We start from the raw sequence: 15,983 nt of genomic DNA, 5'->3' as shown, positions 1-15,983 counted from the left end.
TCTATTTATCTAATTAACTAATTAAATAATTATCTAATTAACTAAAGCTGTTGTCTGTCCGAAACTAACAAACTATTTGCATGTTAAACTAATTAACTACTTAACTAATTAATTAATTAACTAATTTTGTTTATCTAATTAACTAATTGTCTAATTATCTAATTAACTAAAGCTGTTGTCTATCCGAAACTAATAAACTATTTGCATGTTAAACTAATTAACTAATTAACTGCTTAACTAATTAACTAACTAATTATCTAATTAATTAATTAACTAATTAACTAATTTCTATTTATCTAATTTACTAATTATCTAATTAACTAATTAACTAAACTGTTGTTTGTCTGAAACTAACAAACTATTTGCATGTTAAACTAATTAAGTAATTAACTGCTTAACTAATTAACAGACTATTTGCATGTTAAACTATATGCAGTACGCATTACCTATTTAAAGTATCGGCTCTTTATGGATATTTTACTTTCAAACATTTAATTTATGATAAAAATATCAATATTTGTAAGTAAAATTCAAAAAGTGTTACAAAAAATATCAATATTCTTACTTTCAAATATTTAATTTATGGCCCTATGCCCCTCCCTTTTTGTAAGAATATTACTGTAACACTTTTTGAATTTTACTTACAAACATTGATGTTTTTATCATAAATTAAATGTTTGAAAGTAAAATACCCATAAAGAGTCGATACTTTAAATAGGTAATGCGTACTGCATATAGTTTAACATGTAAATAGTCTGTTAATCAGTTAGTTAGTTAATTAGTTAATTAGTTAAGCAGTTAATTAGTTTAACATGCAAATAGTTTGTTAGTTTCAGACAGACAACAGCTTTAGTTAATTAGTAAATTAGATAAATAGAAATTAGTTAATTAGTTAATTAATTAATTCGATAATTAGTTAATAGTTAATAGTTAATTAGATAATTAGTTAATAGTTAATTAGCTTAACTATTAGATAATTAGTTAAGCAATTGTCAAGCAAATAATAATCGTCAAGCAAGATGAGGGCAAAATTGGAAGAAATTTTTTATCTCACTTCTACAAATAATTTTTTAATGGGACATCAAGCTGTCAAGGAGGTTTCTGCAACGAATTGTTACTGTTCAGGGGAGGTGAATGCAATTTCTAAACCTAGAGGGGAGGTCAGTGCAAATGTCAGAAATCTCAGGGGAGGTTTCTGCAATTATCCCTTGTTCTATTCAGGACACACGATAGAAGATGGATCTATTTTTCACTTATTTGAACAAGATTTTATAATTCAATAAATAAATAATAATAATTGAAATTTATAGCGAGTCCATCCTTTCTATTTTATATGCTTTTTCTGGGCTATACTTTTAAGGACATAATAGAAAAACCCAAAATTTGAATTTAATACAAAGAGTACTTATGGAATAGCAATATATTCAAAGATTTATAATTGTGCCTAAAATAAGTACTAGAGGTAAAAGGTAAAATAGCAAAGAGTTTTTTTTTTTTTTTTTTGGTTCCCCTTATCAACATCTGGCATAAGAGTGACTTCTAATATGTCGTTGATAGCACATACAATTACTCATCATTCTCTTTCATATTTAAAAATAGATTAATTTTCTATACATTAATAATGTATACAGTATTAAATCTGAATGCATACTATTTGTTTCAAATTTTGAATTTTAAATTTAAATTAATATTAATTGTCATGCATTCGAATCTAATAGCATACACAGTTTATAAAGGATTAATTCTTAAACAATTATACATATTGTGATGAATGAAAGTTGGGGGAGGCGATGAAGAGGGGGCACCATATCAACAGTGTACATAAGTTTCAAAGAGAAAAAGCATAGAGGGACTAAGACCCTAAAAGTCTTCGCTTTGGGTCCTCATTGCGTCAATGAATGATTTCCCATCTAGTTCACGGGAAAAAAACGCTTTTAAATAGTCAATCGTACTAATTCTTCTGAAAATTGCTGGATTTTCAGGGGGGGTAAGACTTGGCGCTGGACCCATGTCACCATCCACTTTTGGGAAAAAGAACGCTGCAATGGAAAGCCTTTCATTGTGCAAATTCACAGTTGCCCGATGCTCAACACTCTTGTAAATCCCATTTGTCACAATCTGCATCTCAGTTCAAAAACGTCACATTGTTCCCAACTGTGTACTATGTAGCATACATTCTTATAAAAGTTCAATTAGGCTCAATAATAGGATATGGTTAACAGGGTAATCTTATGAGTCCACCCATAACTACTGTTATGCCCCAAAAACACTGGAGATAGAATTCATAAGCTATACCCTGATAGATCCAGGACATGATTTGTAAGTAACTTGTGTAATTAGCATTGAAATCAAGAAAAAAAGTAAATTCCTTTCTGAAAATCAAAACAAACTTGTTGGAAAAAAAATTAGTACTTTTTTCAAGATGTTGAAAGGAAAGCAATTTGAATTTCATATGCCACCACTTGTACATCACAGGTAAGCAATGATTTGAAGGGTGGGGTGGAAGAGCATGTACAATACTAATATTTGAATTTATTGTGCCCAAGATTTACATTCTTCAGAAATATTTCTCGAATAATTAAGTAATTAATCAATTACGTTGGTTACTAATATGAATAAAACTACTTTTTCAATATAAAGACCTTTTCATCCATATATTTTATGCTTTTTTTTTACTTTATAAAGATACGTGTTCCATTAAAGTGCTCAATATTCTATCAATAAACAACATTAGTTTAACTCTGACAAAGTAGCCAAAGTTAGAAGTTAGGCACAAATTTGTCAAAAGTTAAATTTTGGGATGAAAGCCACACTTTGTCCTGGCCTCATTTTCTAGGCGGTGCAAGTTGATAATTAGTCTTACATCAACCTAGTGTGGGCATACTAATCATAATCGGAAAGATCAACCTACTGTAGGCATAATAATCATAATCGGAAAGATTATCTCTTGAATCCTATTAAAATATGGGAAGGACATTCTAATTTCCATATATGTTCATAATTGTAGAAACCAATTTGAAAATATCACATAAGGGAGCCCAAAAACTAGATAGATGTTGTAATTATATAAACAGAAAAGTAATATGAAGAGATTGTTCATACTCACATTCCATCTTTGGAGAAAGGATTTTGAGCATGATTACCTCTAAAATGTCTCCAACATTGACTGTGAATGCATTAGGAAGTGGTACAACAGGAACCCAAGCTCCAGCCTTTTTGATTTGGAGGCCTTCCACTTCGTTGACTTGAAGTAATATGGTAAGCCCATCAGCATCAGAGTGGGGGCAAAGGCCCATCACTAGCTCAGGTTGGGGACATGGAGGATAATAGTTCATCCTCATTGTTTGCATCCCATCTTCAAAAAGCATTGTCATATCTTCAAGCTTCATTCCTAATGCTTTTGTCATTTGCTCAAGGACCTTGATGGCAAGGATTTTCAATTCCCTTGAGTACTGATCTAGAGTTTCTCTACAATGTTAAAAAAATGTAAATAAAAAGTAAAGAATATCCAATATATAATAACAATGCACAATGCTTTAGATGTTAACTAATTTTTTATGCATGCAAGGATGGATGTTTTATCATCATCTCACGGTGACACGGCTTATTAATTTTCATCATAAAGACAATTAAGAAGGCAAGATTTAAGAAAGGGATAATTTCATAAACCTTCTCTAAGATTTTTAACAATTTCATTGAGCTCCCTTAAGGTTTCAAAAATTACACCTACCTCTCCTAATTTGACACTTTTGGTAACCAAACCTTAGACTTGGTCAAAATTTTTAATGAATATCCTAAAATACCCTCAACTTATAACGTTTGAATTACTTTCCAGAACAATCATAATATATTTAACACAAATATACAAAAAGAGTGTGAAGTTTTTAATACCATATTTATTATTTGATAAGCAAAGATGACAATAGTTCTATCACTATGATAAACTACTTTTAATGGTGATTTACCAGGGTATGTATTTTTTAATTTGAAAAAGAAAATACCGTCATAATTCTTTTAAAGTTCGTAGAATTTTGGATTGGTGGAATTATCATAGCTTGGTAGAAATATTGGGCTTTTTTTTTGAGTTAATGTTGCTTTTGGTACCAAAAAAATCAGCAAGTAAAAATTAGATTGCATTCAAAGTCATAAAAATTGTCACTAGTAAAACATTTATGCTGTCAATGTTTATATTTTATGGTTTTATTGGCAAAAATATAAAAAGGGAGGATAAGAATAGAATAAGGAAAGAAAAATAATTATTAATATCATTCTTTGTAAAATTATATCTAACAAGAGAGTTTTATTAAAATGTTAAAACTAATATTGTCATTTTATGTGGGCAAAGGAGGCAAATGTTATTTTTATAACCTCGAGGGAGCTCAATGAAATTATCAGAAACCTGAGGAGAGGTTTCTGAAATTGTCCCTTTAAGAAAAGCAAGAGAGGATATATTTTCCTATACCAGAGAGAGAGAGAGAGAGAGAGAGACAGAGAGAGAGATGTAATTTATTTTTTGTCAATTGTCATGATCTACTCTATTCATACTCTAACCTATTCTAGGGGGAGACCCAACTGAATCTATTAGGGAACCGACGGTGATTGAATCACCATCGGATCAAACTTTTTTACTCTAATCTATTTTAGGGGAAGGCTCAACTGAATTCATTAAAAAATCGATCAGAATTGAATCACCATTGAATCAAACGTACGCACTCATATGGATTTGAGAAAACCACATATAGTTGCAAAGTGATGGGGGTAAGATTTGAACATTTAACCTCCCACTCCACCAAGACTTTAAGTCATTGGGTGGCCAATAGCCATATGATTAAAAGAAGAGAAATGTTGGAAAACCATTAAGAATGAGTCCAAGGTAAAAAAAATAAGAAGAAAAGGCCTATCATGTGGAGACTTTAAGAGAGATAATGATCAAAATATTCAATCCTTAGGACACTTTGTGGCTGATAAGCTGTCTTTTTTTTTTTTTTTTTTTTTTTTGAAGGAGTGGCTGATAAGCTGTCTTGATCATTACACATGGAATTTTATTGAAGGGATAACATTCGATGTGGCAGAAGGTGGGATGATTAGCACGGGGTAAGAATTGAATTTTATTGATCATTACAGAGGAAACCAAAAAGATTCATTGGATAAGGTGGGATGATTTGGCAGAAGTAAAGGGGAAGGGAGGACTAGGATTCAGGGAGTTACAAGACTTCAATCAGGCGTTATTAGCCAAGCAGCTACGGAGAATACTCACAAAGCCTAATCTACTGATGAGTAAGGTAATGAAAGCAAGGTACTTTTCAGGAGCACCATTATGGACAATGGAAAAGAAACCAAATGATTCGTGGATGTGGCAAAGTATCCTGCAATCGAGGGAACTGCTAAAGGAAGGATTGAGGATGAGGATAGGAGATGGGAACACAGTACATATGTGGAAGGATAAATGGTTGCTTAGGAAGGGTAGTGGGCTGGTAAGACCGAGGTCTGATAATGGGGAAAATGTCGAGAAGGTAAGTGAAGTCATTGTAGATGGAAAATGGAACAAGGAGCTACTAGAAAAGGTATGCAATGAAGCGGATGTGAAAGAAATATTAAAAATACCTTTGAGTCTGGAAGTAGGTAAACATAGGTTATATTGGTGTCACTCATCCACAGGAGTGTACACAGTTAAGTCAGGGTATATGGTAGCTAGGGGGCAAAAAAAAGAGAAGAAGAGAAGGAAAGTAATAGTAGTAGAAATGAAGAGCACACAGGAATATGGACAGTGCTGTGGGCAGAACATTAAACAGAAGTTAAAGCATTTCGGATGGAAGTGTCTGAAGAGGATACTGCCTATAAATGAGGCCTTTAGAAGGAGGACAGGAATAGGAGATCCAATGTGCAAAGTGTGTGGAACTCAAGTGGAAAAGCTAGAGCACATGATGTTTTTCTGTGGAAATGCAAAAGAAATCTGGAGGAGAGCTCCAATAAGCTGGGATGGTTTGGAATGTTTTCGAGAGAATTTCTGGTTGTGGTGGGAGGAGTTGATGCAAACGACCAGAAGAGCTGAAGGAAAGGAGCATATAGCCTTAACTGTGAATATACTATGGCAGATCTGGAAATCAAGAATGAAAAACAGTTCCAGAACAGTAGAAAGAGTGCAATGAGGGCAATTAATAAGGCTCTTATGGAGTGGAATGAGTACCAATCAACCCTGGATGAAACTGAAAAGCAACCAGAGGAAGAGGAGATGGAGGAGTATGACAAAAGATGGGCGCCTCCGACAGGACAACGAATTAAAATCAACACTGATGCAGCGCTACAGGACCATTGCGGACAAGCAGGGTGGGGAATTGTGGCAAGGAACAAGGAAGGCAAGCTCGTCCAGTCATGGGCTTTACCACAAACAAATTGCACGGAACCAAAACTCGAGGAAGCACTAGCAATTCGGAAAGCTCTCCAGGTAGCAAGGCAGGAAGGATGGCAGGAAATTGAAGTTCAATCGGACTGTCAAAAAATCATAAAGAAGCTGCAACAGGAAGTTACGGAGGACAGCACATGTGCGACGGTATTGGAGGATATAGGAAGATTGAAGAAGCACTTCAAGTCCAGCACCTTTTCTTTTATTAGAAGAGCAGGCAATGTAGTGGGCCACAAGTTGGCAAAATTTGCATTAAACTGTTGCTTGATGTAATCTGGAAAGGCGACTTTCTCCCCTGGCTAGTCAATGCCGCAAGGGACGATTTAACAGAGCAGTTGCTCTGAGTGTATCTATGGATAAGCTAATGAAATGCCGTTATCGTTGTAAAAAAAAAATAACATTCGATGTTTCATGTCGTACGTCGGCCCCTAAGACAGTACGACTTCCAAATAAATGCATCTACATAATAAATTAGATATATATATATATATATATTACGTGCATCCGGATATTCTCTGCTACAATTTTTCATGTAGCAGCATTTGGCTTTATTATTGCCTCCTCGGTTTCAATTATATGTAAAAGGTTTTTTTCTGTGCTGCCTACCAGCATTATCAAATTTTTTTTTCTGAATAAAGCATTTTAGTCGTCAATGGAAATTATGAAATACTTTTTATAAACAAATTGTGACCTAGAATAAAAGAATAATTGAGTGGTTATCGTCTTTTTTACCCCTCAACAACTGAATGAGACATATATTATTATTTTTTTGGACAAAACAAAATTCACAAACAGTGATTAAGATGCTGCATAACCATTATCTACATCTTTCTTTATTTACTGTTCTTTAAGATTTAAGACAAAGTACTTAATTACCTCATCAAGTCCTTTATTAATTTGCTTATTAGAAGGGAATTATATAGTTCAAGTCCTATATTTCAGTGATGAAGATTTATTGCGTACTTCCGTCTACCAATTAATCCCTGATTTCCATAAAATAAAATCAATGCAGTATTTGTAATCTATCGATTTCCCCTCTCCTAATTTTCCCAAATCTCTAATTACAACCCTTAATTCATAAACTTCAATGCAATGTTGGTATTACAAAGATAATCGACATTGCCACTGTAGAAAAAAAGGAGCAGAGGACATAAGGAATAAATTAGCACGCAGTAGTATATAAAGAACCAAATTAACCACCACTGCTATAATAAAGGACCAAAATGTTCATATTTCCATCAATTAAAATACATGAAAGAATCAAACCGCCACACTTAAATAATGTCTCTTATTGTAAATCCAGTTTATAACTCATAAAAATCATCATTTTATCTCTTTACAATTTCAATTCTAGACTTTCAGTTTCTTTATATATATCAAGATGTTGACAATTTATGTAAAAGAAAATAGAAAGATTACAGGTACGGTGATTTGCAAAGTTACAGACTACTAACCACTTATTTTCTTAACCTATTACTAGTCTATGATCATCTTATCCCTAGCTTTTAAGTATTTTCACCCACAAAATTTTAAAATTTTAGACAAGTGTAGAGAATTTTAGACGCTTATGACTTTCAAAAGTTATACTATGTGTGATGTTACTATAGTCCTCATGTGTTTGACAACACAATTCATCATTTAAACTTAATGTATTTAGATCTTAATATATTCAGATACATTTGATAACAAAAAATTGAACATCTGAATTAATTAAGTGCCATTAAATTTTTTAGGCAAAACTTGCTATAAAAAATAAGTGATAAACTTTTTACTTATCACCGAATGTGATATACACTCAAACGTATTTGATTTAATACTTAATAATTCAATAATTTAATGGATTCAGATTTCAGATTTCAGTTTTCAAACTTCAATTTTATCAAATGCACCCTAAATACAATGATATGAATGTGTGTGCAAATTTTCTTGTACCTGAATGGAAGAGGAAGGTTGGGAAGTAAATGAGGTTTTCTCAAGTGAGTTGGCAGAGCGACCATGAATAGCATGTCACCCCAGTTAAGTTTTTGTTCCTCCGATACAACAAAGGCCTGTCCATATCCTTCTACATCGCCCGGTTCTTGGGCAAATCTCTTCTTCTCTTCAATCGTCAAATTGAAAAACTTTTGCATCTCTAGTTTCAGTTTGTCCACTAATGAAGAGCTCACTCCATGATTAATCACCTGGTGACAAATTGTACTGTCACTAATTATTTGGTGCTGACTATTATAACACTTCTCCATTTTAACAGCGGGCATGTATATCCATTTAAATTAGATGATTGTCCTTGTATAACAATTCAAAGAAGATCCTAGGAAAAGCAGGAAAGAAAAGGAGATCACTCCTATTACATTCTAGTCATGCATTATGTAATACTACTAGAGAAAACCAAATGAGTTCATATATTAGGGTAGGCATGCTTGCTTTTGACATAAAATTTCTGGATAATTACAAGAAAAGAAACATTTCAATATGAAAAAAAAAACTTGTGGCAAGATATATCATTTACCTACAGTCCTGAAAAGTCATAGTTATTAACATAATAAATATTTCAGAATTATTTTATTCCCTTGAAAGTAAGTTAAAGTTGTGGTAAAAACCAAATTGAAATGACTGGTAGATTTTGAGCAAATACTATTACAATCAGACTCCATTATTAGGTCAACAACAATACCTAATATATGCATATACAAATACGAAATGACAAACCTGGAAGAAGCCCCATTCTTTGCAGGCAAAATGCAACTTTTCAAGCTCTGGATTCACTGATTCATCCGAAAGCAACCTTTGCATGTCAATTACTGGGATTTCCTCTGTGGAGGCCCCATCAAGTTTGGTTGGATCAGGTCGTATGTATCGGGGTGGAACTGATGCAAATTTCTCCTTAGCCAACTCCTGAACATAGGATACTTTTAGAGAGCTTCCCAAATTTATCATACCAGATTCCATGTTTGTGGTTTCTGTAAATCTCTACCTATATACATATATATATATACACGTAGCTCCAAGTTGCAATTGATATCAATTCGTGATCAAGGCACACTTTATATGTATCACTAGGGGGAGTACCCACGTATCGCGCGGGTGTTTGGTGCCTGTAATTAGAGAAAATTTTTCACTGGACCAATAATAATGCATTCTGAAAAGCAATAATCATCAAATATGACAAAACTAATAATAGTACATTCTAATTACAGCACATCTACAAAACTAAAAATTTTCATTTGTTTTTTGTGGAAATGCAAAAAAAAAAATTAATTATGTATAAATCAAAAAAATTACTAATTTAATTATTGGCACTTTGCTCATACGTTGGAGGACTGGTAAGAAAGTCGTGAAGAGCTAGTATTTTTATTAATGAAAACTTTTCCCGTAAATGGCCTGCTCTTTATAGCTTTCCTTCGTTATATGATCAAAATACCATACTTTTTTGTATTTATTACGAATTCACATATTGTGACTGTGAATTAAAAATTTTTTGAGATCATATTTTCATTAATTAGTCTTTTTTTTCGTATTATCGTTAGTTTGAATGAAAAATTTAGTTGCACGGTGTTTGGGAGAAACTTCTAAAGTAACTATATAATCCTAATAATTTTTATAATTGCTTAGCATATTTATGTCATGGTATATATTGTTGGTATGTTGATATTAATTTTATTAAATTGTTTGGTATATTAGGTGCAAAAAAATTATAGTTTCACAATTTTTTAAATGTAATAAAGCAGTGGAGAAACAATGCACAGTGAACGGAGGAATTGGAGGGGAAAAAAGACTACATCCGGACATGTCTTATTTGGTTTATCTCCACGCACGTTACCACTGCAACATAATGATCCGTAAACTCCTCATTTTACAAATATACCTGTCATGCTCTGAGGAAATGTCTATAGTAGGAAGCAGTGTTTTGAAAACCGGACCGGACCGGCCGGTTCGACCGGTTGAACCGCGAACCGGACATGGCTCCGGTCCGGTTCAATGCCAGGTTTGACTTTGTCAAGAAACCGGTCAAAAACCGGTCGGACCGCGAAACCGCTGAACCGGATTTGAACCGGTTATTTCCGGTTTTTGAGTTTTCCTTTTTTTTTTTTTTTTTTTTTGCAAAATGTAGTTATCAAAATTCAAACTCAAGACCTTTGTAATAGAAGACCAATGTAGTAACCGTTGCACTATCACATCTTATTAGTTTTTTTTGATAACTTATTTATATAAAACAAACACTCATATTTCTTTTGTTCCATTTTTTTTTTACAAAATATCATTCTTTCATGACTCTTTCTTTTTAATCTTCAACACACACACACACACACACACTCTCTCTCTCTCTCTATCATCTTTTCTTTTACCACTCATTTTTTAATCAAACCTCTTTATTTTTAATTTATTGATGTTTTCTTCCATATTTTAATTTTGTTTTTGTCCATTAAATTTAAAAAAGTTAAAAAAGAATTATTTTTCTTTAACCCAATTTATTTAATACCACAACCACTCACTTTTATCTCATTTTTTGTTTCTTATCAAATTTGCATTTCTATTTTCAATTCTCTTGATTTTCTTCGAACTCCAAACTTCCTTTTTTAAATTGTAAATTTAAATTCCAAAATGTAAATTAAAATTTAAGTTCACAATGTCTAAATTCTCATAGACGTTCCTTCAAAAATCCATAAAAGCTTCCTAAAGTGAGCACATCAGTGACCAGCAAAGGCTTCCTTCCATAAAAGCTTCCTAAAGTGAGCACATCAGTGACCAGCCTGTCACAAAATATCAGTGTCAATTGTACTATAAAATGTAACCTTAAAGTCTTCACGGAACGTCTCTGGAGTGATGTATTCCTTTATCAATTTGTATCAAAATTGGATTAGTCCATCTCCAAAAATTGATGACTTACAAAATAGGATCCACATACTTTGCTACGCAGATGAGCTTGCGATTGTTCATTATAAAAGTAGACAACATCAGCCTAAAGAGAGCAGCACATCAGTGCCCAGCCTGTCACAAAATATCAGTGTCAATTGTACTACAAAATGTAATTTTAAAGTCTTCATGGAAAGTTCTCTGGAGTGATGTATTCCTTTATCAATTTGTATCAAAATTGGATTAGTCCATCTCCAAAAATTGATGACTTACAAAATAGGATCCACATACTTTGCTACGCAGATGAGCTTGCGATTGTTCATTATTAAAGTAGACAACGTCAGCCTAAAGAGAGCACATCAGTGCCCAGCCTGTCACAAAATATCAGTGCCAATTGTACTACAAAATGTAACTACTACCACAAATATTTAACCATTAGGACATTGAAAATACAAATAATAATAACGTACCTAATAATACAACAAGTTTTATCACTTATTAAAAATTGTATCTCAAAATCAATCTCATCTAGCGAACGTTCGGACTAAAACTATTTAAACCATCATTTGCAATTGCTCTATCAATAGTAGAGAATCTTCATCCAATTTGAGACTTTTCCCAAACTACATATATACAAAATATGTCGTTTGGAATTTTGCACTTCAACCATAAATGGATTGGTTTTAGGATAGAATTTTAAATTTAACATTATTACCCATGGAGTTGTTTTGCTTCTGAAATGACTCGTATACATCAGAGATGTTAGGTTCATGAGTAAAAGGATTACGTCCTATTGGTCCGAGAGATAAAGAAAGAGTGGTTAATATGTAAATAAGAACCAAAACCAAATGACTTAAGTTTTTGGGTCAAAGTTGAGTTTCTAACTTCCATATTAGACTCTTTGATGGGCTCTCTCGATATGTTTTCCTCTATCAAGAATTGGTTTTATACCAAAGCAAAAGGTTTGTAAGTCTAACTATTATTGTAAATAAGCTAGACAGATTACCTGTTGTTCAATAGTTTAGTATCCATGCTTCGTATAAGACATAATGGCACTTGTTTGTAACTTTCAAAAGATTTTCATGTAGGAATTTTTTGTTTGGAGGAAAAAGGGATAAATGTAAACTAATTTCCGAATGACAGTAGCGAATGGATAGTTACTTAACTGGCATCAATAGTTTAAGTCACGGGATCGATCCCCTGCAATCACAAGTACTAATCCTACACACAAAGGCTACAATCTTTAGAAACATAACAATACTTTTGCGTTTGCTAAAAGTTGTCCCTTCCCACTCTCATGCCTTATACAAAGCAATAGTATATACCAATCTCTCTCTTTGCGTACTCAATACTCATGCGAACATGTGTATGTGCATGTGTACGTGCCAGCAGGCATAAAAGGGTAAAAGAGAGAGGCTAGTGTGTCTATAAATAAATGTGTGTGTATGTGTGAATGCGCATGCGAGAAAGCATAAAAGGTTAAAATTCAATATTTTGCTCCAAAGTCCACACAAGACCAAATAATATATTTTCTCCTCACTAATTCAATTGGATCAATAACTATAGGAAACCTTCGATTGTTTCTAACGCCATGTAATCCCACAAATAGATGCCATCATGTGGATGTCAACACATGAAAAATTATGTTTTTAGACTTGGACTGAGTATTAACTCGGTCGAATTCAGGAGTCAGGGGTTAATGGATTTGATTAGGGTTAAATCAGATTACGTCATAAATAAAAATTATTTAAAAATTTAAATATTGTATGTAAAATACTTAAGCACATGTTAATATTAATAAATGTATATTCATATATATTTGATGTTTCAAATATATTTAACAAGAAAATACAAACAAATTAGAATGATCAAGTAGCAATTTATATTATTTAATGAACATTAACAAGTTTAGAATTAAAATTATGGACTTGATTGAAAAATAACACCAAACTTTAGGACAATATTTATAAAGTATGAAATATTTGAGGTATATTAATAATTTTTAACAACCTAGCGTCAAAACATAATACTGAAAATGCTTTGACTTTTTCAAAAAAAAAAAAACTTTGACACTAATAGATTCTTCCAGTTTTTTTTGGTCAAACTCAATCAAATCCGATTTTTGACCTAATTTGACTGAATTTCTATCTATCCAATTTTTTAGGATAACTGAGACTAGACACTTGGTCGATTTTCAGTTCGATCGATCGAACCAATAGGTCCGGTCCAAGTTTAAAAACACAGATGAAAAACACACGAAGAGATAATGCTCTTAGAAGTGATATTTCAGAGGTCTAGCTCATTTGGTCCATGGACTGGATGAGGTTGGACAAGTGTATTAGGAATATATTATAAAAGGGCTTCGTTGCATTTTGGGCTATATTAAACTAAGATTGGGAACTGAAATTGTCTTTTCGTATTGCCACATAGATCGGATATTCAAGTTGAATGTCATTACCCTCAAAAAAAAAAAAAAAGTTGAATGAATCATTGGACATCATTTTCGTGATTTTAATAATGGCTTAAGTCAAAAGACATGTAGTATGCTGACTTGGCAAGAGTTTTTTTTTTAGCCTCTTCTATTTTTTTCGTTTGCGAATGGAAACCCTCGCTATCACAAATTATTACATAGACCCTGCCACGTAGACAGACCTTAGGCAGGTAACCCTCCCACGTGCAGACGGAGGTGGCTAGGCTTGTTAACGGGTCGGGATTATGATCGAAACTGAAAATTCTGAATCTGACCCATTTTTATGTAATAAATCCAGACCCGACCCGTATACCCAATGGGACTTGATCTTAGAGTTTTGGAATTGGGTTCGACGGGCTGTGGGTCGAATCTAGGTCTATTCGGCAAAAAAAAATCCAAATTTAAACATTTTAAAATTAAATCCAAAACCAATCATAAATCCATCTCCAAAATTAAACAAATCAAATTATAAAACTAAATCACAAATAATTCAATAGTCAATACAAAACTAACCACAAATCAATCTACAAAATCATTACTAAATTGTTAATTTGGTAAAAGAATGTATTTAGAAATATTTATATTTTATAATTATTAGTATATTGTTTGGATCTGGGTTGGAATCCTATATTCTGTATCCAACCTATTTTTTGTTAGACTAAACGGATCCGGGTATTGGAATTATTTCCCAACCCATATTCAGAAAAAATTATCGGGCTTGAGCCGAGTTCGAATCCAAACCAAACCCATTGGTACCCCAAGAGATGGCCAACCTAGGCCATGGGCTTTTTCTATCACCCATTATCCCCATTTAGAAGAGTAGGGAAGACTTTTTTTTTTTTTTTTTTGATAATAGAGCACAAATAAGAAACAAAAGCAATTTTAACACATATAAAAGTATTTGGGAAGAGAAGGAGAATAAATATACAAACAAACATTTAACTATTTATTAACTCAAAACTCAATCATAGCAATATCAAATAGTAACTTTTCGTTTACGATAACTTACAAATCTAAACTATGAGACTTTCCCTCAAATTTACTCTCAAAACTCGATTCAATTTTTCAAGTAATAATCTACGACTCTAGTAGTATTTATGCATTGTTAAACTTATTAAACAAATACAATTATAAATCGAAACTTATTTGGAACTGATTTGAAATCTCCTACACCAATATGGGAACTAAACAAACAAGACACCGAAACAAGAAACTAGAAGAATTAGAAAACTAAATACTAAGATAGTTGGGTTTAATTTCCTTTATTGCCTTCCTTAAACCATGCTCGTTATTGTGCTCACCTCCAATGTCATTTCGAACTTGAATCTCTATGAAAAACTCAGTTGCAGTACACACAACATTTAACTCCAACTTATGATTGATTTTTAGTTTCATCTTTACACGTAACAGTGGTTGAAGCTTATACTTTTTGAACAATTTCTTACCTTGATCACTTATGTCAAAAAAGTTAAACATGTTCATCCAAACTCCATTCATTACTCCACATCACCAAGAAAATTTCCCAACACTAGAAAATCATAGTTGCCACCTCCAATGTTTTTAACATCACCATATTTTTCCTTTAATTTTTTCACGCTAACAATCGCGTCAATTTTAACAATCGCATCTTTCGCTTCAAAAAATTCATCAACCACAATGAAATAAAAAATTTCTCTCTTATCACAATCTTTTGTTACATTTTCCATATCACCAACGACTTCACTTTCTTTCTCCATCACATGTGAAATTTCTTTGTCGGCCACAAATTTTTCATCTTCATGTGTACCCATAATTTCTGCAATTTCTTCTTTCTTTGACTCATCAAAAAAAAAAAAAATCTCCTACCTCATCACAAAATTCTTCTCCACCCACTACAAGAAAATTGTGTTTCTGTGACAGGCGAAAGTCGTCACTAAAAATTCAGAAGTCGTCACAAAAAAAGTCAGTGACGACTTTTACTGCTGTCACAGAGCTGTCACTAGTTCTATGTCACAAAAGGGGGTCCATGTGACGACTGTTGAAAGTCGTCACAAACGATTTCGCTTTTGTGATGACTCTTGTCGTCACTCATTGTTGTACATTGTGTGACGACTTTTATTGTCACTAAGCTGTCTAAATTCTTGTTATAGTCAACTCTTGGAGTTGTCACATTATGCTTCCGTTCAGTGACGACTTTTGTTGTCATTGTTTTCCATCCATAAAAAGTGACGACTTTCTGGTGTTACTAGTGAAACTTGTTGGCAGTGACAACTTTTTTTT

General features: G+C 32.8%; 1 protein-coding gene across 2 annotated transcripts; it reads right to left on the bottom strand.

The window, feature by feature from the left end:
- Window positions 1–1,700: 1,700 nt before the first annotated feature.
- On the bottom strand, window positions 1,701–9,415 carry LOC113708701 (oxoglutarate-dependent flavonoid 7-O-demethylase 1-like). Of its 2 annotated transcripts, none has more exons than XM_027231282.2 (4): window positions 9,110–9,414; window positions 8,336–8,583; window positions 3,144–3,468; window positions 1,701–2,118 (listed from the first exon to the last, which is right to left on the bottom strand). In XM_027231282.2, exons 1-4 carry the CDS (start codon window positions 9,347–9,349, stop codon window positions 1,861–1,863), a joined length of 1,071 nt encoding a protein of 356 aa, XP_027087083.1. In that variant the 5' UTR covers window positions 9,350–9,414; the 3' UTR covers window positions 1,701–1,860. The 2 variants fall into 2 exon arrangements, with proteins under 2 accessions (XP_027087083.1, XP_071920954.1); XM_072064853.1 differs by having other exon boundaries at window positions 2,023–2,118; window positions 3,107–3,468; window positions 9,110–9,415.
- Between the last annotated feature and the right edge of the window lie 6,568 nt (window positions 9,416–15,983).

Source organism: Coffea arabica, chromosome 9c, assembly GCF_036785885.1.
Source record: "Coffea arabica cultivar ET-39 chromosome 9c, Coffea Arabica ET-39 HiFi, whole genome shotgun sequence".
NCBI classification, from domain to species: domain Eukaryota; kingdom Viridiplantae; phylum Streptophyta; class Magnoliopsida; order Gentianales; family Rubiaceae; genus Coffea; species Coffea arabica.
Note: the sequence above shows the minus strand (reverse complement) of the source record. Positions and strands in the feature narration are given on the sequence as shown.

What these genes read in the sequence shown, in the direction of transcription:
- LOC113708701 (XM_027231282.2), bottom strand. Translation starts at nt 9,349, where the DNA reads ATGGAATCTGGTATGATAAATTTGGGAAGCTCTCTAAAAGTATCCTAT. An exon ending in AACCTTCCTCTTCCATTCAG is followed by an intron (nt 3,469 to 8,335) that starts GTACAAGAAAAT and finishes TTAACATTGTAG; the next exon opens with AGAAACTCTAGATCAGTACT. An exon ending in ATGTTGGAGACATTTTAGAG is followed by an intron (nt 2,119 to 3,143) that starts GTAATCATGCTC and finishes ACTGAGATGCAG; the next exon opens with ATTGTGACAAATGGGATTTA.